Source organism: Staurois parvus, unplaced genomic scaffold, assembly GCF_062004578.1.
Source record: "Staurois parvus isolate SC_StPar_1 unplaced genomic scaffold, SC_StPar_1.0 ptg000235l, whole genome shotgun sequence".
Classification (NCBI taxonomy): Eukaryota; Metazoa; Chordata; class Amphibia; order Anura; family Ranidae; genus Staurois; species Staurois parvus.
The window spans coordinates 2,283,150-2,308,998 of NW_028318031.1; the positions used below are offsets into that span (position 1 = coordinate 2,283,150).

A 25,849-nucleotide genomic window follows, 5' to 3' on the forward strand; every position below is an offset into this window, starting at 1 on the left:
ATTAACAACTTGTTTCTAATTTAAACTGTATCTATTGATTTTCCAGGAGTTTTCCTTTCAAAATAAAATATAGGAGATGCCATTGATGCATGTGGTTTTTTTTTTTTTTTTTTAACCTGCACATTCTATTTAGTGTGTCTGACCTTGAACTTGCAACTGCTAGGACATCTACCCACATGCTTGTCATGGTCATTGCCTTGGTAAGTATTAAAGCAGGAATAAGGATGCCCTGGAGCTTGCTGTCAGGGCTCCCAGGTATGACCAGAGGTGTGTGACTGAAGCAGGGAAACGCAGACCTCAGATATGTTATAAACAATATAATTTATTAACACTAACAGTACAAACATAAACGCAGTGCAATACTAAAACATAATACAGTGCAAACAAACCAAACCAAACCACCCACAGATAACAGTATATACAAGCAAGCGTCGTCAGGCAGGCCGGGTCAATATCAATTGGGCAGGTAGGTACAGGGGGAGCAAGCGGAGAATGGTCGGGGTCACAGGCCAGGTTCAGCAGGTAGCAAGCAGCATAGTACAGAGGGTCAGACAGAGGGATGGTCCAGGTCACAAGCCAGGGATCAGAACAGGTAGCAAGCAGCGTAGTACAGAGGGTCAGACAGAGGAATGGTCAGGGTCACAAGCCAGGATCAGAGCAGGAGAAGTCAGCAAAGGAACAGAAACAGGATGCAGGACAGATACAGGGCCCAGGACAAACACAACACCAAGGCAGAGTCTGCAAATCTGGCCATCCCTTAAATACCCCAGCATCATCAGTTCCAGGTGTTAGCTGGCTGAAAGGTTGAGTCTCTGATTGCTGGGAGCACCCGCTGGCCAGCCCTGGTACTGCAGATCAAAAGGCAGGTGAGTCCCACCATTGCTGGCCAGTCCATTCCTAACAGTACCCCCCCCTCAAGGAGCGGCCTCAGGACGCTCCAAACAGTCCTAGCTGGGCAAAATGTTCCACCGCCCGGGTCTGGCAACTGGCGGGATATCAAAGACTGGCACACCGGGCAGGACTCCGGGCAGCGGCACACCGGGCTGGACTCCGGGCAGAGGCACATCGAGCAGAGGCACATCGAGCAGAGGCACACCGGGCAGAGGCACATCGGGCAGGACTCCGGGCAGAGGCACATCGGGCAGGACTCCGGGCAGAGGCACATCGGGCAGGACTCCGGGCAGAGGCACATCGGGCAGGACTCCGGGCAGAGGCACATCGGGCAGGACTCCGGGCAGAGGCACATCGGGCAGGACTCCGGGCAGAGGCACATCGGGCAGGACTCCGGGCAGAGGCACATCGGGCAGGACTCCGGGCAGAGGCACATCGGGCAGGACTCCGGGCAGAGGCACATTGGATTACCAGGCGAAGCAGCAGGCAGCGGGCCACCAGGCGGAGCGGCAGGCAGCGGGCCCCCGGGCGGAGCGGCAGGCAGCGGGCCCCCGGGCGGAGCGGCAGGCACCGGGCCCCCGGGCGGGGCGGCAGGCACCGGGCCCCCGGGCGGGGCGGCAGGCACCGGGCCCCCGGGCGGGGCGGCAGGCACCGGGCCCCCGGGCGGAGCATGAGGCACCGGGCCCCCGGGCGGGGCAGCAGGCACCGGGCCCCCAGGCGGGGCGACAGGCACCGGGCCCCCAGGCGGGGCGACAGGCACCGGGCCCCCAGGCGGGGCGACAGGCACCGGGCCCCCAGGCGGGGCGACAGGCACCGGGCCCCCAGGCGGGGCGACAGGCACCGGGCCCCCAGGCGGGGCGACAGGCACCGGGCCCCCAGGCGGGGCGGCGGGCGCCGGACCCCCAGATGGAGCGACAGGTCTCGGGCCCCCAGGCGGGGCGGCGGGCACCGAGTCACCAGGCACAACAGTGGGCTCCGAGTCAACTGGGATGACCGCTGGCACTGGGTCAGACATTGGATCGTCTGGCTGGACAGCGGGCATCGGGTCACCAGGCATCAGGTCATTTGGCTCGACAGCGGGCACCGCGTCATCTGGCAAGGCAGTGGGCTCCGAGTCAACTGGTATGACCGCGGGCACTGGGTCAGACATTGGATCGTCTGACTGGACAGCGGGCACTGGGTCACCAGGCATCAGGTCATTTGGCTCGACAGCGGGCACCGCGTCATCTGGCAAGGCCGTGGGCTCCGAGTCAACTGATATGACCGCGGGCACTGGGTCAGACATTGGATCGTCTGACTGGACAGCGGGCACTGGGTCACCAGGCATCAGGTCATTTGGCTCGACAGCGGGCACCGCGTCATCTGGCAAGGCAGTGGGCTCCGAGTCAACAGGCACGACAGTGAGCACCGGGGCATCAGGTACCGGATTGTCTGGCTCGACAGCGGGCATCGGGTCACCAGGTATGACAGCGGGCACTGGGTCACCAGGCATCAGGTCATTTGGCTTGTCAGCGGGCACCGCGTCATCTGGCAAGGCAGTGGGCTCCGAGTCAACTGGTATGACCGCGGGCACTGGGTCAGACATTGGATCGTCTGACTGGACAGCGGGCACTGGGTCACCAGGCATCAGGTCATTTGGCTCGACAGCGGGCACCGCGTCATCTGGCAAGGCAGTGGGCTCCGAGTCAACAGGCACGACAGTGAGCACCGGGGCATCAGGTACCGGATTGTCTGGCTCGACAGCGGGCATCGGGTCACCAGGTATGACAGCGGGCATCGGGTCACCAGGCATCAGGTCATCTGGCAAGGCAGTGGGCACCGCGTCACCAGGCATTGGATCGTCTGGCTCGACAGCGGGCATCGGGTCACCAGGTATGACAGCGGGCACTGGGTCACCAGGCATCAGGTCATTTGGCTTGCCAGCGGGCACCGCGTCATCTGGCAAGGCAGTGGGCACCGGGTCACCAGGTATGACAGCGAGCTCTGAGTCAATTGGCACGACAGCGGGCACTGGATCAGGTACCGGATCATCTGGATCAACAGCGGGCATCGAGTCAACTGGCCTAATAGGATCGTCGGGCTGGATCAGTTCATCCTGCTGAGTAGCGGCATCAGGCTGAATGCAGGCATCAGGCTGAGGAGAGGCATCAGGCTGAAGAGGGGCATCAGGCTGAAGAGGGGCATCCGGCTGAAGAGGGGCATCCGGCTGAAGAGGGGCATCCGGCTGAAGAGGGGCATCCGGCTGAAGAGGGGCATCCGGCTGAAGAGGGGCATCCGGCTGAAGAGAGGCTTCAGGCTGAGTAGAGGCTTCAGGCTGGTTCACCAGTTTGGATACTGGCAGGATGGTATTGGTTGGAAAGAATTTTCGCTTTTTTCTGGTTTTAATTACTGGAGCACTGCAAGTAAACGCAGGTCTGCAAACGAATGGAGCAGCTGGAGACAGAGAAAAACTGGAGGATGGAACAGGAGAGGGAGCAGTTGCTACAGAGGGCTTTTTTACAGGGTTAAAGGCAGGATAGGTGCAGCGAGTGGGAACAGGGTACTGACATGCGGTAGATAGCCAAGTATACTGGGCTGTAACTGGAGGAGCTGGTGGGAATACAGGAGTAGAGTTAGAAACAGGACTGGGTTTTTGTAAGCTGACTGAGGCTGGGTGCAACAAGTCTGTCCATGTCTGCAGTAGGGGTTGAACAAAGCTGAGCTTACACAAAGTCTGTCTGGTCAATGACTGCACTGCGTTTATACAATCTTGCAGTGTCTGTGGTGAACATGTGGAATAACGCTCCAGAAAGTAACCCACATCATCCTCTAATAACCACACCAGGGACTCTACCTGGTCTGCACTAAATGGTGGCAAAAATTCATCCCTGCATTCGGGGGAACCAGATGAAACCAACTCTGCACAAACCTCAATCAATGGCTGCACCTCAGAGAACACTGTGCCCTGATCTACTAGAACATGAGCGAGCCGTATACATTCTAGCAATTCATCCCGGGTATACTCCTTCAGAGTTTGATAAGCATACTCCCTGTCATCAAACACTAGCAGATATAAATACTCAACCTCATCAAGATCCATCCTTCCCATCAACAAGCCAAGATGGCTTCCCTGTGCAGCCACTTCTGGTCAGGATTGGCCTTGGTGTAATGTCAGGGCTCCCAGGTATGACCAGAGGTGTGTGACTGAAGCAGGGAAACGCAGACCTCAGATATGTTATAAACAATATAATTTATTAACACTAACAGTACAAACATAAACGCAGTGCAATACTAAAACATAATACAGTGCAAACAAACCAAACCAAACCACCCACAGATAACAGTATATACAAGCAAGCGTCGTCAGGCAGGCCGGGTCAATATCAATTGGGCAGGTAGGTACAGGGGGAGCAAGCGGAGAATGGTCGGGGTCACAGGCCAGGTTCAGCAGGTAGCAAGCAGCATAGTACAGAGGGTCAGACAGAGGGATGGTCCAGGTCACAAGCCAGGGATCAGAACAGGTAGCAAGCAGCGTAGTACAGAGGGTCAGACAGAGGAATGGTCAGGGTCACAAGCCAGGATCAGAGCAGGAGAAGTCAGCAAAGGAACAGAAACAGGATGCAGGACAGATACAGGGCCCAGGAAAAACACAACACCAAGGCAGAGTCTGCAAATCTGGCCATCCCTTAAATACCCCAGCATCATCAGTTCCAGGTGTTAGCTGGCTGAAAGGTTGAGTCTCTGATTGCTGGGAGCACCCGCTGGCCAGCCCTGGTACTGCAGATCAAAAGGCAGGTGAGTCCCACCATTGCTGGCCAGTCCATTCCTAACACTTGCATTATACAGTACTGAATTGGCTGCCTCCATATTTCTATCTTGACAGTTAAAGGCTTTATTTCTGATTTTGTTGCATTTTAGGCAACTCGGCTTATTTGTCAGAATGGCTCTTCTATGTTTGCATTTGAATATATTTACTATCCTTTAATGCTATATAGACTTGTGACCTGTAGTGAATAATAAAAACAGTAGATCTGTAAACTTTTTTTTTTTTTTAAACTGCTTCAATGTTTTTAGACAAAAAATTGTGGTCATGTGCTGGGTTTCCTACTACAGGCTCAGGATATCAGGATTTCCCAGCAATATCACTACTAAGGTATTTGCCTGTGTTAAGACAATTGAAAGTAATCAAGCTGTAAATTATTTTTTTTTTTAATTAAATTTTAGGCGTAGTCACTTCGACCTGCGTTCTAACCGCTCACATTATGTAAATATATGTAACCAAATATTTACTTGGGGCTTCCATTAAAGGCCCTGGGATCTCAGGGGGTCTACTAAAGGCTCCCCACTGTGGGGGATATCCTGAACCTTCGTCCAGTTTGTTTGGATTGGCTGCCTGCTCCTGTTATCTCATGTCATGAGATCGTTCTCAGTTTGTCGGTTGTATAACCTAGCTTTCAAAGTTCAAGCGGATAACACCAGGCTTATTAAATTAAGGTTCTGAGTAATGCTGACACAGGCAAACAAGTTCAGTGCTGTGGGGAGATGAGCACCTCTTAGCAAGGAGAAGGTTACAAGAGTACTCTTGATATGTAAAAATGCTATATGGAGTTGATTGACTGCTAATCCTAGAAAACTTTAAGATGTTAAAATGTCAGCTGCTTACAACTAAGCAACATTTGTATTCTTCTTAAGAATAGTTTTGACAGTCTGTAAATGTCTGTTTTTCAGCGTCATGCACTGTTGGATTTCTCATAATCTGTGGCTGTCAACTACTCAGGCTTCAGAAGATGATTGTTTTGTAGTTCACAAATTTCTCATTGAAAGTTGAAGTTTAAGTTTATAAGGCGGTGGTAAAATGCTTGGGGCCACAAATTCCTGCAAATATATTTTGTTGCTCCCCTAGGTAAAAGTCACACAATAAAGTGAAATCATTAACTTTTATGTGATCATTTAGAATCTCAGGTTTGTAGTACTTGCTGACTATTTGCTGTTGTGACAGAAAGTTTTTCCAAAGCGAAGATAACTCCATCTGATCCTAGTGAGAATTCAGAGCTTATATATCCGGTTCATAGAAAGGACACATTTAAAGGCAGTATTATGTAGATAGCCCCCATTCTTTTTTTTTTTTTTTTTTTTTTTTCCCCCCACAAAAACGGAGTAGAAAGACATGGACATGTTTCTTTCAAATAGGAATTGCTTGGTGACTTTAGAAATATAATGCCCTTACGGATGGGTAGAGCAAAACGTCACATAAACAGTAGTAGAAATGAAATCACACTGTTGGATGAAGAAAACATAACCTCATACAAGGGCAAATCGAGATTGGACTAAATGAAAGCGTGTGCTAAATCCCTAATCTATTGAAACCCTTTGGTTAATGTAATACAAAGCTTATCCAGTTTAGACATTGTATATTCTAAGAACATGCGTGGGCTTGTCATCCCAGGGCTCTAAAGTTTCACATTACTCGGTGCTGAGCAGATATTAGGGATGTCCACTGGGCCTCAAGGCCTGTAAACAGGTGCATTCAAGGGGAGGTATTAAAGTGCAGTGTTGGGAAGAAAGAGCTTGGAGTGGGAATGGCCAGTTCATATGTACTAACAAAGGTTGTGTTTTTTTTTTTTTAGCAGGGAGAAACGGGATGAAAACCTTAGAGGCATGGGGGGGGGGGGGTGGAAGTGGGTTGAGAGTGGGAGATATCCATCCCCAACCTTAATGGAGGAGCCACCCAAGCTCTACCATGTGGCATCAACGGGCTGCTGAAGGAAACGGGGGGACCAGAAGGGGTACAGAAGTGGGAGACAGTTTGTAGATAATGTGCGTTCATATGTGATCAAGTCAAGGCTTCATCAGGTGTGCAAATTCAGTAATGGGAAAATAAAGAAAAAAGACCAGAGGGTAAAGGACCCAGAGGCCAAAAATGGGGTCCAAATGAGGACAAACTGCAGCCTTGAAAACCAAATAATAAACAAAAATAATTTAATTTGCAGTAAAAAAAAAGTACAAATATCACAAAGACATATATGGCATGGTAAGCCAAAATATACAAAAATTACCTCACCACCCAGGTGGAAAGGAAGTCAAAAGCAGAATGACAAGATCAACCTGGACAGCACTAGACATGGAAAAAGTCCCATAAAGATGTGATGAATAGTATAGTCTCAAAATTTGAACAAGACAGTGAAGATGACAAGCAGGTGATGATATAGTTAGCTCAAGAAGGTATGGGGAGTACCAAGGACAGGATTCATGTATAAATCACATAACCATATAAACATACACGGGAAGTGCATAATAATCAATCTAGATAAACATCCTTGATGCAACCATCAAAAATAATTGATATCCCTAGTAACAGGGTAAAGAGCTGAAAGTCATTCCTCAGGTATCAAGTAAAGTATGAAAGTATTACAGATCTCTACAAAAATATGCGGTTAGGCTTGTGGGGCAAAATTATGTAGAATACTACATCTCGATATTGCAAGAGTGGTTTGATGATGGAAGGGAAATGGCAATATGACATAATATGCCCACTATCCCAAAGGTCATTTAGATAGTCAATGATTATCATGTAGACATGTATCATACAGATGGCATAATAGCTTGGTGAAGCCCAATATATGCATAATATATAGATGCCTTGGATACTTGAAGCACAAGGGGTTGTCAGGTGAAGACCCAGTTTAGTAAAAGTCCACAAAAAATGCAGATATGGTAAAGTGGAAAGCTTGTATCAAACCTGTAACCGCTAATAGTCATCAACTGACCTGTAGCCCGTGCGGGGATAGTTGCTGAGGTCAGTGGAGTTGAATCCTGTGTGTTAACAGGTGAAGATCCTCCCAATATAGGGAAAGCTATCAGCCACTGTTGGGTCAGATTCCTGTTGCCAGCCCCAAAAGTGCTTGTAATGCAGAGTTATGTAGAATACATCTCTATAATATATCAAGAGTGGTTAGATGATGGCAAGAAAAATGGCAATATATGACATAATATGCCCAATATCCCAGGGATCTTTTGGCCAGTCAATGATTGTCATGTAAACATATATCATGCAGATGGCATAATTGTTTTTATATTTTTTTATTTGTGCACATTCAGTAGTCACTAGTGAATCTTGCAGGCCCACTTCTTGCAACATTTAGAAGGTGAATCCCGACTTGAGTAAATAAGTTCTTTAATCTTAGCTATTTTAAGAAGAGATAGACCACTCCTGATGAATCTACTTAGATAATACCAGTTAAAAATGTTCATGTTTATTAATCAAAGCTCCCCTGTTTTATTAATAAAAATGTCCCTATCAAATTGACTTCTTTCTGATAAGGCTCTTTCAGCCTTTTCAGCAATCTGCATGAGCCTTGCAATCGATGGCTTGGATTTTTTGTTTGTCTTTTTTTTTTTTTTTTTTTGCAAGCCTTTTTTTGTCTTGTTTGGAACCCATGATTTCCTGCTCATTGATATTGATTTTGAATGTGTCCATGTGTGATAAAACAGCATAGGAAATGGGAATCAAAATTAGACTATACAATCCTCAGTGTAAAGCCTACAGTAGAATGTTGTGAGAGTTTCCCTGTAGTGTTTATTTGAACTTTTTTTTTTTTTCTCTTTGCAGGTAACTTTGAGGTGGGAGTTCACATTGCAGATGTCAGTTACTTTGTTCGAGAAGGGAGTGCTCTTGATTTAGTTGCTAGTGAGCGAGCAACCAGTGTATATCTTGTACAAAAGGTATGTTGCCTGTATACCCTCAACTACATAGACTCCATTGGAGGAAGTAACTGTAAAAAAAAACTTTTGCAGATTTTGGCTTAGTGGCCTTATACATACCTGTGTGTTGCAGTAATGTGTATTGTAGTGCTATTTGAATGCTACCCCAGCTTATTAGCACAATGTAGCTGCACTGTTGCATACCGCAATGTATCCAATGTGCTGATTAATAAATGCATAGTTTGTGTTTTTGCCTGCCTTGTGGTATATTGGTAGCCAATTCTAATAGATGATCAGTATCAACAATGCCCAAGTTATTACATATTCCTAAATACAGCGCAAAAAAAGCGACTGTCCCTTTAAAAGTTTAGTTAAAGGGTAATATTTTAGTTTTGGATTAAGTAGATTTCTGTGTACCAGTGAGATTTCATCTTACTTCTGTCCAGTAGAAATATCAGAAAGGGAAAGTGAGGTAAATCCTCTCTTAAAGTGGTTATAAAGCCAAAATGTTTTTTTATCTTAATGCATTCCCTGCATTGAAGTAAAGGTTTTATTGCTCTCTGTCCTCCCCCTTCCCTATGAGGGGGGGGGAGAGAAGAGAAGAGAAGAGGTTCAGCACTGCTGCGTAACTTCTCCCCTTTTATCTTATTTGAGCAGCAGTCAAATCAAATGCAGTGAGGAGGAAGTAGAGGGTAGGGCTAAACCCCGCTGTATCTGTGGAGCACAGCTCCATAGACTCAGCGTGGGAGTGAGCACACACTGTGTGCCTCCATAGCGAGCTGCTTCCTATGGGCACACATGAAGAGGAGGAGCCAAGATCGCTGGTGGGGGACCAAAGAAGTGGGGGTTCTAAGTCACTCTGTGCAAAACCATTGTACAGAGCAGGTGAGTATAACCTGTTTATTTTAATAAAATATATATGTATATCTTTAGTGTCACTTTAAGCAGCTGTTGTTGCAACAGGTGTCCTTATTGGAAGAGTTCTCCTCTTCTTCCTGTTCCCGTGACCTTTCTATTTTTTTTTTTTTTCATTTTCCCTTACTTTCAGTGCTAGAAACAGTGGTCACTAGGAAAATTTAAGATTTTGTAGCAAAAGGCTGATCCTTTACTGCCTGTGGATATCTGTACTTAGTAGAGATGAGGTGAAAGAGCTAAATGATATGGATTCAGTTTTCCAGTAATCTTTTCTGATTGTGCACTGATGCCTATTAGGTATTGGCTTATGTAACTTTCCTTTTATATTTATTGCATAGATGCAGGGCTCCTCTCAGGGAATGTGCTGCACTTGTCAGAATTGTTCTCCCACTTGGCCTAAATTGCAACACTGCAAGAACTAAAAGTTATCAAAGTAAATATTAGAATGTTGTATCAGAATTAGCGTATGTAAATCCAAACAATGAGCTTCTCATTTACTACCTTTTTGTCTGTTAAATAATCCATTGAAAGTATTTTGTTGTGTTAAATAAAAAAAACCTGTTGATCATGTCAGAAATTCAGAGCTGTCCAGTGTGTATCTCAAGAAGTCTATTTATCCCTCCCATTGTATATCATGGACTACAGATTATGTAGTATCTGTGTTGTAGAAATTGGGAAGGCAAGAGTGGGCTAATATGAAACATCTGGGTAGGACTGACACCACTCAGTCCACAAAAATGCTGTGTGTTGTCAGAATTCGAAAAATACCAGTTGTTCCAGAAATGCACGCATCTCCTGTGTTTGCAGAGTCTTTAGTTACTCTCCTTATTACTTTTTATAATATATAACCTACAGTAATCATGATAGGTTATTTAACTTTGATTCCACGCATTTAACACAAACATAATTACTACACAAACAAAACACAAAATTTCCTTCAGCAAAAAACTACATTTTCAGTTAGTCAGACCCCCTATACTGCAAAAATGTTGTGCTCTAAACCAGAGGCGTAACTAGAACCTTCCATCCTGAGCTCAGTGGTAGAACGCTAGGGCTCAGTTGCAAGTGTGACATTTGGGGGCCTTAGTGAGATATTAGGGGTCTAAACACCTTAATCTCCTTCTCTGCAGCCTCAGCTGCACAGAATGAATGGACAGGAATAGCTCTGTACACAGTTTCCAGTTCATTTACCAACTGAAACATACTAAAAAATGTTTACTATGCCTCAGTTAAGAACAGTGTCCGAGATTGGTACGGATCACTGGCTCTGTTTGTTCAGGCAAGGAATCCTGCCAGCATCCCCCTCAGCAACTGGCGGGAGAGAGGAGGGGGTGCCCGGCAGAGCCACTAGGGGCAAGGGTGGACCTGGATAGAGCACAGGGCCTGGAGGCAGCAGAAAGAAGCTGGATAGGAGGGGTGGCATATAGAGGAATCTCCATGTTCTTCCTGTAGCTGCTGGATTCCTTTGGGCGGGAGAGGAAGAGAAGCAGTAATTTGGCGGCTGCAAGAGGATCACGGAGGGGATTTGTTCCTTTATATGCTGCCCCCACTGCCCTTCCTATACAGGTGTATGTATATATATATATATGTATATATATATATATATATATATACACAGGGATCCGCACTCCTGTACTTGCGTCCTTGCTCATAACTATACAAGATGAGAAATAAGGTGTAAAACTTACCTAACTTCTCGCTATGGCAGGTTGTCTCTAGCTTAACAACCAGTCCTCTTAAGCCTTTCCTATAAGGTGCTCTGGACCCTTAGAGTTATTCCTGCAAGAGTAGAGTACACACTGCAAGATGTACTTAGTTGTAGCTGCCTCAGAATTTCTTGTCTGTCCAAGCTCCAAAACAGTTCTAAGGTTCGCCATATAGATGAGATTTCATAATGCAGAATATATATATATATATATATATATATATACATATATATATATATATTTTTTTTATTATTATTATTTTTTTCATAAAGTATATGCCTTTTTGGCATAATGTGGGGATGTGTAAACATTAAGCAGGCACTATAGTGGAGCCTTTTTTGGGGGTAGCAATAGCCATTATTTGCATAGGCACTTTAAGTAAATGTTCTTCCAGACATTAGTTGGCAATGTGCTTTCTGGAAATAATGTGTTTCCATACGCAGAAAATGTTTTCCTGATCTGATAATAATCAGCCAGACTAGGTAGTATTGATCTTGTCATTGTGTAGTCTGAAACTGTCATCAAAGAATTGTAGAAGAGGTAAATGATTTGAAAAGTTTAATTTCTGAATACATTCAGTATAAAATTAATACTTTAGTTCACTTTTAAATAACAATGTTCTTCAGGGCACGTTTTCTTCACCCAGTGGAAACAGGACTTACAGTTAGATCTAGTGTCTACCTAGACTCATAAGATCATACACCTATCTCTAACTTTCTCAATCAACACCATACTTCAGGAGACCAACTATAAAAATGTATCCTGGTGGTACACCAGAAATTGTAAAACTTCAAAAAAAAAATAGGTTGAGCTTAAATACATACAAAAGTGTAACAAAAAAAGTGACAAAACAATAAAAAACAATATTTTAAATCAAAATGAAATCCAGCAAAAGAGTGTCCAGAAGTTCAAATAAATGTCCAAAATAAATAAATCAAGTGAATCCACCACCAAAAATGGTTAAATTAAACTCACCAGAGTAATATGCTGATTGTTGAAAAAAACCAGCCTATTGCACTTGTTACTCTGGGAGCAATGATTAATATGGTGACAGCAACACTGAAGAAATGAGGGATGAACTCCAACAGATGATGTTCTGCAAAGCTGAAAATCCACTCCAAAGGTGATTTAGTATCCAAACTGAGAGATGATCAGACCACTCGAAAGAAAAAAGTGAACAATCATGGTGCAGTATGTTTTAAAAAACAAACTTTAATGAAGAAATGCACTTACAAGCAAGGTGTCCAGACTGACACCAGTATAGACAGCGTATGTAATAAATACAAGTGACTCAGACCCAGCTAAACATGCACATACAACGTGCAAGCAGACCAGGAGCATGCTGAACGTCACATCCAAATATTTTTTGTTTTGTCACATTTTTTGTTACACTTTTGTATGTATTTAATCGCAACCTATTTTTTTTTAAGTTTTGTATATCCTATAAGTTTATAGGCTAGGTTCTGCAGCTTACTGTTGTCTTATACAATTTCTGTGGCGCTGGTTCTATACTTGTATATACACCAGAAATTGTACAGAAATTCTACCCAGATGAATACATCTGTTAGAGATGTCAAGGTGATATAGATTCCTTACTACACATTTTCTGCTTATGTCCAGTCTTCATCAAATAACTTCTAATAAACATTATCTGGAAATAGATTACAGGTGTACAGATCACAAAGCCTTACCAGATAAAAAAAATTTAAAGGCAGAAAATGGAGGCAACATATTGCCCAATCAACTTTGCTGTTCCTCTCAAGGAATCCTTTAAACAAACGGGCCATGTAATAGTTCAGTCTTCATGCAGCTCCTATGAATCCTGTGGGAACCTCAGACATGAAAATATGGGTAATAAGGAGGAAGTGGGTAGACGGATATGGTGAGAGCCAAAGGTCCATTGTGGAGAGGCCCTGTTCAGGTTGAACAACACTTTTGTCAAGCAGCCTTTTGGTACAGTTCGAAATTAGGTAGGCCTAAGACCCCAGAAGATTTTGGGTTTGGTGAGAATTGCAAATCACGGGCCCCGTATGAATTGTAATTTTCGGGACCACAATTGGCTCAAGAAAAATTTGGGAGGGATAATTGGGATAGCATTCAATATATACAGCAATCGGGGAAGAATGTTTGTTTATTTTTATCGTATTAATGCCCCGGAATCAGGAAATCTTCTGCGTTTTCCAAGAGCATAGGTCTTTAGAAATTTCTGAAAGCATATTGATAATTCAGACTGATCCAAAGGAATGCGGGTCCCCAAGTAAGTAATATAGCCCTGCTTGAATTTGAAGGGAAACTCTGAATGAAGATGAGCTTGCGTTGTCAACGAGAGGGTATAACATTATATATTTTGGACCTGGAAGTGTTAATTTTAAAATTGCTGAGATTACTGAACCGTTCAAATTCCTGTAAAATTTTTGGCAAACTAGTTGAAGGCTGGGAAACGAAGAACGGAAGGTCGTCTGCAAAAAGGGCCAACATATGCATGTGTGCATTAATCGGAACCCCCTTAATGAAGTCAATGGCATGCAGGGCAACAGCTAAGTGTTCCATGACTATGACATAGAGTAGGGGAGAGGGGGTGCAACCCTGAAGGATCCCATTGCCAATAGGGTTATGTCCAATCTTAATCTCTTCTGGTCCAAAGTTTGGAGTGTTCCCAAAAATGTACTGACCATCCTGATCTTCAATGTCCCAGTTTTCTTCCTTACAACACTTGCTAAATGCAGCCAAATACTGCATTTCTGTATTACAGAAAAACCCTAATTCATCCATTCAGTTAGGGGCACACAAAGTTGAAAACCTCAGATGCATGAAAGATTTGATATCTATTGTGCATAACAAATTAGAAACTTATGTAAGCAGGCTGGTACTACTGGATTGGTTTTACTTAGAGCTGATTCACATATATCCGATGCGGATTGAAGCTCAGGTTTTACAGCTAATTGATACATTAGTTGTTCACAGGTCACATCATGTTTACATCAGGTTCAGGACAGGATTAGCTCAGGATCCTACCTTGTTCACACATATGCAGTATAGAAATGGTTCTCATAGAAATCAATAACCTGTAATCCGCACCTGAACCGAACCGCACTGCTCTGAAATTGGTCATGACTCTTTTTAAAACTGCACTGAATCCGCACCGCCAGTGCACCGGACATATGTGAACAGTCACCATAGGAAGCAATGTTTTTTTCACATGCCATGCGGATTAGATACTGTTCAAACCGCATCCAATCCGCATATATGTGAACAGGCACTCAGTCAACTGAGGGAAAGACCTTACTAAAAACTGGAAACGAGACCTGATCTCTGGGCTTTATGTTCAACTAAACAGTTTGTTGATGTGGGACTTACCCTGAATTGTGTCATACTCAAGGGTAGACACGCCTAAAGGGATACAGACCCTGCAATATTCCTCATTAGAGCCCTGCAGGTGCAGCAGCTGACAATTGTAAAACCACTCCCATACAGATTTACTTTGCACATGTACACAGACAAACAACTCAGAATAACGAAAGGTAGGAATCTGCTACAAAGTTTAAAAACCCTTGAAATGTACATAATTACCCAGACGGGAATTTTTTTCCTGAACAAAAGTGGAGTTACTCTTTAGAGAATTTACAAAATACAGTTATACAGTATATACCCATAGGGATTGTGAAGGTCATAAACATACAGATTCTATCAAATCATCTTTAGGTTGAAAGAACATTCAAGAAGTTTCCTTTTATAAGATGTGAATTTTCCCATTTAGAATTTTTTTATTAATTTTGACATGTACATGGTACCTACAGTTTTTGAGAAGAGGTACTTATCAACATATCGTATGAACATATACTGAAAAGAGAAGTTGGATCTCTAAGGGATTCAAGACTGGGCCACAATTGTTTATAAGCCGTGACCTAGATGGTTAGATAGCCGATGCCTCTTGTGGACTGATGGGTCAGAACCATCTGGGTCTGCTGGCAGTAGGGCGTAGTGGCTTAGCCAAGTCCCCGTCGACAGCTAGGTATCTATATTCTAGGTATCTAGCGCATGGCTCTCATGGTTGCTTTGGGGACCTTAGGAGTATCAAAGGATGTACTTTCCTCTCTAAACTAGTGATCAGACTTGGCAAAGAAAGGTTCCAGGGGGAGCTGACTGAGAGAGAGAGGACTGGAGAAGGATTTTTTTTTTCTTTTTTTGGGTGTGGGGGTTAGGAATTTGGGAATATAAGGATTGATGGGCAACAACTGGTTCCTTGCACCACAGGGGTCTCCTTCCACAACTGGGTAATCCTGAAACTCCTCTGGATCACCCCCTACAATTTAATTGTGTAAAGCAGGGGTCTCCAAAATTTTCAAACAAAGGCTCAGTATACTGTCCTTCAGACTTGAGCAGGGCCGGATTGGGGCCAGTGAGGATAGAAAATGTCCTGACCCCAGCATCAGTGAGAATAAACATGGCCACAGGGTTGTTGGTCAGTAGGAGGAGGCGTAGTGCCCCTCCACTGGTATTAGTGGGAAGAACAGTACACCATCATTGGTTTCATGGGAAGAATTACTGCCCCATTGTTGGTCTCAGTGGAAGGAATAGTGCCCCAGGGGCGGATAAAGGGTAGCATAGGACCACATCCGGCCCTCTGGGTGGAATTTGGAGATCCATGGTGTAAAGAATTTTGGGATAGCCTTACCTTTTTTTTTCTTTTTGTTTCAAATCGAGATTTGGCAGATAAACGTTTGGGTTTTACAATACTTGTTAATGTTTTCATTAACCATTTGTTTTCTGGAAGTGTGTACCCCCATCATGACCAGACCATTTTTTTTCTACTCAGCAATGCGCTACTATAACTGACAATTGCACAGTTGTGCAATACTGTACAGAGTGCCAAAACAAAATTTATATTTAAAAAAACTCTACAAATAGAGTTTTCTTTGGTAATATTGGATCACCACTGGGTTTTTTTTTTTAATTATTTTTTGCGATAAGCGAAAAAAAGACAATTAAACTAACTGAATAACTGCCACTGACATCACCTGTGGCATTAATATAGTGATCAGTGCTAATACTATTCACGGTCAATTACACTGGGTAGGGAGGGATTAACATCTAGGGTGATCAAGGGGTTAAATGTGTGCCTAACTGTGTAAAAAAAAAAAAAACAGTATCCCCTGTCTGTAAACAGAGCTCTGTATTGTTTACAATCACAGAGCTCTGTTCCGTGAATCTCTGAGCTGATCAGTGGGTGATCCTAGAGAGAGCAGCACATGCAATGGTGTATGAACACTATTTTGTCCAGGAGTACTGTGACCCCTGGACTGATGAGGCACCGGAACAGTGTAACTTTAAGAGAGTTTTAGAAGAAAGGAGGAATGCTCAATGCAATGCTATTTGTTGAGGTAATAGGAGGCAAGCATCAAGGGTATGCACATTGGTAGTATAAGGATTAATGGCAAAATGAGAAACACTGGTATAAAAAGAGCGGAGTGGAGAAAGATGGATCCATCTCTGGTGATGTCATTCCAATGAAATCTGCTTCTTGCTTCACTTCTGCTTTCATACTTACAGTCCTTGGAGCACAGGAGCAATCCATGAAGTGTTCATGTTTTTTAGTTTGTGTATAGGCAAGCCATACAATTAGGTGCATTTTAATTGTTCTTCTAATTGTTCTTTGCTAAAATAAAAAGCGGTTTTACACTATTGGAAGCTGCCTCCTGTTTTTTTTCCTATACATGTGCGTTGGAGGAATTATTTGGGGTTGGTGGCGATAAGTCCTGGTGAACAAGCCAGAAAGGGCTGCTGAAGGAGAAAGACCAATAAATACGCTGTTTACCCACTTACTACAAATAAAGGGTCAATGAGCTCTCGTGAGTGAGATGTTCAGGAGGGGAGCACGTGTGGTCACAAAAGAATACACACAGAGATCTAAGTTGCACTTTAATTGAAGCACTTTCATAAAACACAAGTGAAGATGCATATATTAAGGCTCTATGCACAGTGGTCTAAAAAAACAGTCCTCTTGGCAGAAAAAGACCTAAAATTTTGAGTTTTTCGTACTAGCGTTTTATGAGCGTTCTCAGAAACGCAAGACAGAAGGCGTTTTCTAGCTTCTAAACATTGAGCATGCACAGAGCTTACAATTCTGCCGGATCTGTGGATGGTCTCTTGACTTTTTATCAGAGTATTTCCCTAGGCTATCCTTACTCAAGTAGTTTCCTTCTTACCACCATCACTTCTCTGTGAAATCTGTATTGGCAGCCTTCACTGGTAAAAAAAAAAAAAAAAAAAAAAAAAGTCTTTTTTTTTTTTTTTTTTTTTTTTTAAGTTCCTTATGGACAAGGTTGTTTTGGTCTGGACCTCTTTTCTTTCCCACGAGTTTCCTTTCCTCAAGGTGATTGAGAAGCTTGCTTTTTTTTTTCTCATTAAAAAAACATGTTATACTTACTTGCTCTGTGCAATGGTTTTGCTCAGAGCAGCCCCTATCCTCCTCTTCTCATGTCCCCTTCCAGCACTCTGGGATGCTCCCCAATGATTGCCCCCACAGCAAGCTGTTGCTATAGGGGCACTCTTTTGGGCTTGCTCCTGAGCCCTGCTCTGTGTCCATTCACACGCAAAGCACGGCTTGGCCCTGCCCCTTCCTCACCTGACTGGCTGTGATTGACAGAAGCAGGAGCCAATGGCTCCTGCTGCGGTCTCTGAGCCAATGAGGCCCATAAGAGCCACTGCAGATGCGCACATCGCTGAATCGAGATCGGGCTAAGGTAAGTGTATAGGGGGCTGGGAGGAGAGCAGACCAAGGAATGTTTTTACCTTAATGCGTAGAATTAAGGTATTAAGCCTTCTAGCTTTGCAATCACTTTAACCACTTACCAATTCCCCAAAATAAATATACTGCGAGCAGGCAGCAGGTACAGTCGCAATCGCATACCTATACATCTTATTTTTCTTCCAGGTTCAGTGCCTACCCGTGCTGTAATTGGACACAGCGGGAGTTTGGCAGCTGAGTTCAGCTACTGATTTTGGCTGAAGTCAGCTGATTGGCTGTGTCTAATAATACAGAGTTCTGTGTTCACAAACACACAGAACTCTGTGTACATAGGAACAGCAATTTATCTGTTCAGGCTGTTTGTTCTCGCTGAAGAGCAGGAAGAAAAAACAACCAAATAGTAAAGTAAAATCAGCACAGATTACACATTGTTAGGCACACGTTTTAACCCCTTAATTGCCCCTACATAACTCCTTCCCAGTCAGTGTCATTGGTACAGTGGATAGTTAAACCCAAAAACAAACATTAAATTGAATATTAATTCTTAGACATGGAGGCTGCTGTTTTTCTTTTGGTATTTTTTCTTTTTTGCCCAGTGATCCAGTCAGTTTTCACTTTTCTTTAACAGACCAAGCTGTCAAGATGAAGTAGTAGAGGATTGAGACAAACCATTTAACAATGACAGGGGTGCTTACAATGGTCAGCTTTTATTAATTTATGTAAATTCTTTATCCCAAGAGGGGGGAAAAAACTGTCTGCTGTAGCTGCTTATAAAGTGGTTAGGAGTTCCGCTTCAATTTGTAAGTCAAGGCCATCTAAATCTGCTAGTCACTATGCTGCCTGGCCCCCAGGCAGACAATGCTGCTGTCCAAAGGTATCTGTTTTACTACTTCATCCAGAATGCAGAAACCCTACGGCACCATGAAAATCTAAGCATTCCATGAACGCACACAAAATGCACATTTTGCTTGCAGTGCCATTCATTGTTAATGCAGCTAGCAGATATGTTAAAAGCACCAAAATGCACCAGGCACAAATGCCCAATAAGGTACATGAGCTGTTTGGCACATTTGCTGCCTATGTGTATAGCATAGAAAAAAAAAAACAAAAACACTTAGATGTGAATGCAGCCTAGGATGGGAAGCGTGATACTGGCTGGATCACCAGGCAAAATAAGAGAAAAAGCTAAGTTTTATATTATACACAGTTTAATTTACATTATCCCTTTCTCTTTCTGTATATGGATGATGGCACTGTAATTTTTTTAATTAAAAAAAAAATCAAGTACTTTTTCCCTAATCAATATACCGCTGTCACATGACCCAGCTCTTTCCCAGACTGTCTGCAGGGAAACATAAGCAGGTTGAGCGTCTAGTCCTATGCTATTAGTTACATGTTCAAAAAAAAAAAAAAAAAAGCCTTTGGCATACACAGTAAAATAATCAAACTGTTTGAAATTGTCATAAAATTATCTATTTGAAATCAAATCTTATTTTTATTAATAACCTGGTGTGGGCAGATTATGCCAATCACAGGCTGTGTCACGCCCCTTCAGCCTGTGGCTTAGAATAACAGGGAGGTGATGCCTGAGTCAATCAAGATGTAGTATCCCACCCCATTGTATTTGGTGGACATGGAGGGAGGTATTGGGCTTTCATTTACCACTGTGTATACACCCACATGTGTGACTCTATAGTTGCATGTGCTGCTCAGATGTGATAGGGAGGAAAAGCTCAGGGTAGAAATACGCTGAAAACTGAGAATGTGCACTAGCTGCCAACATTGCTCTGCAAAATCTCCCAAATACAGTGGGGGCAAGGACAGAAAGGGAAGATGGAAAGCAGCAGGATCAACCAGTTTTTTGTTTTTTTTTGCATAATACAGAAAACGAATCCCATTGTAAAAGCATTTAATAATAGTTTTTAATGATGTGGGTTTAGTGACAATTTAAAAAAAACTAATGCAACCACCATATCTAAGGATTGGTAAGCTATAATATATTACAGTTGTCAACAGGCCAGGAAACTACACATATGGTACAGTCAAAAAAAGCACAGCGCACCAGTGTGAACCTGTCCAGAAGACTCTAATGTATGAGGACCTCTGTCCCAGGTGTGTGATGCTAGAAGTGGACCTACAAACTACCTGGTTCATCTACAAGTCCATTTACACCCACCGGTCCATAGAAGTAGATGGAGGGTCTGATCTGCTCTGCCTGAAAAACTGTTGGGCGGACTTGATCAGACCGTTCATGTGAAAGTGACCTTACGCCAACTAATTTTAAAAATGTTCCCTCCCCTCTTCCTACCCATCCTGCCTACCCTGTATGAAAAAGATCTGTGTACTTACTATTTTTAGTCCAATCACATGATCCAGCAGCTCTAGCATTCCCTGTTTTAGTGAGTTGCTGCTGCAGGGGAGGAGGCACACTAACAACTGGGCCATGGAAGCCTATAGGGTGATGTCACAGCTTTGGGAATTCATAGCTGTTGAGTGCTCCCTTACACGGGAGCCAGAGCTGCAGGATCGAGCAGTTGGACTGGAGTATTAAAAATAAGTAAATGCAGGTTTTTGGTTTTTTTTTTTTTTTTTTTTTTTTTTATAAAGGATAGGTAGAGGAAGGAGAGTGGAGACATTTTTAAGAATAGTTATAGTTAGGATTTTCTTCTACTTTAATTCATCAGCAGAAAATACAAAACAGAAGTGTTGCTGGAGTTAGAAAATGAGAATCCTCTCCGTGCCACAACCAGATTGGACAATGTTGGTTTTGTACGGTACCCAACCCTTTTCCCAGTCTGTTTTTGTGAACCTACAGAAACTCTGGTCATAGATCAGGTGTCCTACGGGTACCTGTTTGAGAACAAAATTAATTTCTACGGTTCTTATGTTGCTTGTCCTGTAAATGTTGACTCTGTCTGATACAATGCTTTTTTCGGAGATAATGTAACAACTGTCTTATTCTTTCAGGTAATTCCTATGCTGCCAAGATTACTTTGTGAAGAACTTTGCAGCCTTAATCCAATGGCTGACAGACTTACCTTTTCTGTCATATGGAAAATCACTCCACAAGGAAAGGTTAGTGTGTGAAGTGTCATGAAAAGTTTAAATGTTACAAATCTGTTACTAAAAAAAAATAATTTTTTAAAATGTATTTTTACATCCCTGTACTCAGATCCTAGAAGAGTGGTTTGGTCGAACTATTATCCGTTCCTGTGTAAAGCTAAGCTATGACCATGCCCAAAGCATGATTGAGAATCCAAACAAGCTGATTAGCGTTGAGGAGCTTCCCCCAGTTTCACCCTTGCACAGCATTGATGAAATCCACAACGCAGTCCTCAATCTTCATCATATTGCACAAAACTTGCGCAAGCATCGATTTGAAGAGGGAGCTTTGAGACTGGATCAGGTAAGAGTTATTGCTGGTATTATATTTTGTTTAGTCCATTGCTTTATTTTACTCATTGGACTTTTTATTTTATGAGGTCAGTGGGTGAAGCACAGTAATCCATAACCACTCTAATTTTATAGAGAAAAGTTGCTGGGTGGGTAAAGCCTCAATCATTTTAAGCCTTGCCCTATAATGTTTTGATAAAGTTGAAAGGTGCCTAGGTTGGTGTTTCTTCCAAATTTTAAGGGGAGGTTGTAGCTGTAATGTGAGCTGGACAGGATGCACTACCTGGGAGCTACTTTTCACCCCATTTGAGTCCTTTACCTGTTGGCAGTTTTCTCAGTTTTTGATTCCCTGACACTCTTCTTGTAGTGTTAGAGAACTTTGGGGAAGAGGCCTAAGGACTTGAAACAGCAGCGTACTGTCACACTTGAGGGCCATTTCCCCTTGCTGATGGAGGAAAAGACACAGGAAGATTGTGCTTAAGACCTCTCTGGACCAATTTCCGGAACAGTCCCCCGGTACACTGATCAGCAATGACCTGGACAAGATCAGAGACCACTTAACTCATGCAAAGACCCATATTGCTGATGCCGAGGAGGCCTCAGTTTTCCATACTGCTCTTCTGTCTGATCTCCAGAGTTTAGTCAGGATCCTAGCATCTAAAGCAGATGATGAAGAAAATGGGCAATGCTGAAATCATTTCCGGCTTACCTGAAGAAGTGGCAGGATCCCATCTTGCCATCTTTGCGGAGTGCTTCTTTAAGCAGCCTTTAGCCTTGACTGAGGTATCCCCTATGGGGCAACAACCACAAGGCACTCTGCCACAGCATTTCCTGGTAAGATTACTGAATTTTAGAAACAGAAATACGGTACTTTCAAAGGCTTGTAAACATCCGGAACATACTTGTGAGAATGCCAAGATTATGTTCTTCCAGATTTTTATGCGGAAGAATAGAAGGGACATCGATAGTTCTTTGAGATAAGCAGGTAACATGCTTGATAAAGATGTACAGTACAACTAGATCTACCCATGCAAGCACAGTGTACAGCACCAGGGGACAGTCAATTTTTGCTACCTCACAAGAGGACATTGATTGAATAGACTTCCTGTTGAAGGCCACTGTACATTGCTGTTCCAATCCTTCAGTTCATGCTACTTTGCTCTTTACTGTTTGCCTTGTAGTTCTGTTGCCTAGTGTATGATCTTGATGGAGTCTCTTTTTGAGATAATACCCCTTAGGGCCTAAAGCTGGGGTGCCCAACCTGTGGCTCTTGGAGACCTCTGATGCGGCCCTCAAACTGAATGCAGGAGTTATGGTGCACTTTCATAAAGTACACCACACCCACAAGATATGATAGAAGTCTATGGCAAAGCACAGCTAACCCAGCGGAAAGCCACAGGTGCACTGTGCTGCACCCACGGTTTTGGTAAACCGAAGCGCATCAGTGTGGAAGCAGCCTTATAGGGGGTTCATGCCAGTAAGGGCTCATTTACATTTGTGGTTTTGTGGGCTGGTGGATTTTACTATATGGTCAACTACTGGTGTAACATCAGAGATTGCAATAGTGACCCCGCCCTATGTTCATATGCATATACAGGAACTGATCCTCTCCATTTTCCTCCTTCACCTGCTGAAAGCCAGCTTCTTCTCCTCTCCCTCCAGAGGGCATTCAGCAGCTGCAGGAGGAAAATATTCATTATGCTATTGAAAAAAAAAAAAAAATTAAATTCTGAAACCATTTCTTTTTATTGTGGCCCACAACCGGTAAACAAATCACTTAAGTGGCCCACGCACTTCAAAAGGTTAAGCACTCCTGGTTGAAAGTGATTCTAAACGCTTGCATGTCTTTTTACTAAAAAGAGAGGTAAAACACCTGCCCTGTGCAAGGATATTTAACAGGTTGCTTTCTTTTTCTTTTGGCAGCCCCCGTTAGTGCAGTCAGCTTCAGCCTCCTTCAGATGCCTCCTGCAGCAAGCCAGGTCTTAAGGATTCACCTGTGCATGTTCCCCAAATGGGACGTGTGTGTATATACAGTCTGTGTCTATCCTACACATTCTAGGGGTTTTCACTGTTTGGTATAACAGCATGGTTTTTACAATCGTTTTTTTTCCTTTGTTCCTCCTTGTGCAGTGTTCACTCCTACCTTCTAAAACAGGCCCTTTTTCAGTAGTTTTATGGGCCGTGAAACTAATCGGGACCTACGTGATTGGCCTTTTTTCAGAATGTAAGACTGTGTATTTCTTGATGCAACTGTTTGGCCGAAACACTTTCCATTATGAAGTATTTAGCTACTGTGAGTGCTGTATCATACTATGGTAGCTTCGGCCACATATTCTGCAGCAGTACGGGAGACTTCTTGTTTGCTGTCAAAACAAACTTGGGTCAGGCTAAGAGCATATTCAAAGAGCCTTGTATTTTTATCAATGCACACAAGAATTTCTGTGATTGGTTGAGGTGGAGATCATGTCAACTGCCACTCTCTACACATCGGCCGTTTAGAGGAAGCCTTGTATTCATTGATAAAATCACAAGACTTCCTCTGAATGGTGCCACTAGATTTATTCCCGCAACAGTCACCCAGGAAAGTAGACTTTAGCTTTAAAGTAGAACTCTGGGAATTTTTTTGGATTGACTGCTCATTTTGTCCAGGGGTGCACAGAAAGGCTATACTTACCCCATCTTTCAATCATCTTGAAAACAGCTCGTCTATGGGCTTGATGACGTTAGGAAAAGTCTGTGCACAAGACCAAAAGCATGCGGGGAGACTGTAGCTGCAGAGACAGGTCTTGTGCTCGGAGGATTGGTGGATTAGATAAGTATAATTCCACTCTACTCACCCCTAAACAAAAATAAACAGTTGTCTCTTGCAGTGTTGGCACAGCCCCAGTGCATGGGGAAAAAAAAATCCTGGAATTCTTCTTTAATAATTATTATAGCCAGCTAGTGCATTAACTCAGTGGCTAGCTTCAATTTGTTAGACAGAATAAGCAGAGAAATTTGTAGCAGATATAAGACTCTGAAAATGTCATGTAACATTAGAAACCTTGTGACAAAGTCCTATCAAAGTGAAACTGCTCTGACTTATGTTGCATGTGTGCAATTCAGCTTGATCTAATGATATACAAGAGTTTTTTTCCTTAACCCTTTTGCTGCCAGGTCCGTACGCTGTATGGACCTGACAACAGGGGGTTTTATAGACAATCCAGTGGCTGCAGCCACTGGGATTGTGTATAAAACTGAGAGACAGACAGCTGCCTGTCAGGTGGCAGCAGTCAGGCAGCTCCGCTGCTGCTGATTGCTTCCACAGCCCCCGGCGATGGTGCCTTCCCCCTTGAGTGCACTCCTGCCATATAACCGGGCTCCACTTGCCCATCTGTGGGTCCAGGAAGAGCCATGGCGGGTGCCGATGAGTGGAGGGAAAAGCGACTGATTGTCCGCTCCCCTTCTTTCTGTGACCTGGAAGACGACTTCCATGGCTGTCACTTTCCCAGCTAGAATTGCCAGGGAAAGATGTATTGCAATGCAATACAGCAAATGTCTCCATTGGAGACATGCAGGGTCTTTTAGAAAAAAAAAAAAATCATAACATAGGGGACTGTGGGCACAATACACTAAGCGGTATCTTACCTCATCAGCATGTGGTAGGATACCGCACAGCATTTAAAAAAAAAAAAAATTTGAATTCACTAAAAAAAAAGGCTACTAAAATACTCCATGAGGTATTTTTTATCAAGTTATGCTGTATTTTAGTAGTGAAAACCATGCGTTAATGTTTCAGCTGTCAAACCAGTGGAGCAGTCGGATGGAGGGAGCCAGTGTAGAGAGCTGAGGCTTTTTTTTTTTTTTCTCTTTCGGGTAGTGGCGCAGGCATCGTGATTGAAGTTTTTTTGTTTTTTTTTTACATTTAGCTGTCAGTGGGGAACCCCGCTGACAGCCAATGACTCATAGGTTGTCAAGGACTCCAATGCCACCTATTCCTTAACAACCCATTACAGTACCGACTGTAATCAGTACATATTTTTGGTAAAAACTTGTGAATTGTTCCCTGTATCCTCTGTGATGGAAAAAAAAAAAAGTTCGAGCAACAAATTTAAAAAAAAAAACAAAAAAAAAAACAAACACCCAAGCACATAACATCCATCCCCCAAAAAAATGTTGAGGCCCCCCACCCCCACATATACGCATGTATGAACGTAAACGCACACGTTGGGGCGCCTACATGTAAAAACGTTGATTGCGATACACGTTGCATATCGCCTCATATGCCGGCCGGAGTGAGAGCAATACTTCTAGCATCAGACCACCCCTATAGGGGCTTTTGAAGAATCATCTATAGAAAATATAGGGTACTGAAGTTTGAAATTTCATAGATGCACACAAATTTAATGTTTGGCATGTTGGGTATCTATTTACGCTTCACATCCTTGTCTTTATATTTTTCCAATATTTTGGTTAATTTATTGCCTTTGGTTGCCCTAAAATTCACTTTAGTGTGATTTTTACTGAAAGGTTGCAT

General features: G+C 43.3%; 1 protein-coding gene across 4 annotated transcripts in view; it reads left to right on the forward strand.

Annotated features, from left to right (window-relative positions):
- Positions 1 to 25,849, forward strand: part of DIS3L2 (DIS3 like 3'-5' exoribonuclease 2) — a 746,747-nt gene that overhangs the window by 470,927 nt on the left and 249,971 nt on the right. For all 4 annotated transcript variants that reach the window (XM_089680086.1, XM_089680087.1, XM_089680085.1 and 1 more), the window contains 3 exons: positions 8,480 to 8,592; positions 20,908 to 21,015; positions 21,113 to 21,346. In XM_089680086.1, coding sequence (XP_089536212.1) covers positions 8,480 to 8,592; positions 20,908 to 21,015; positions 21,113 to 21,346 — 455 coding nt within the window. The remainder of the gene's footprint in view (positions 1 to 8,479; positions 8,593 to 20,907; positions 21,016 to 21,112; positions 21,347 to 25,849) is intronic.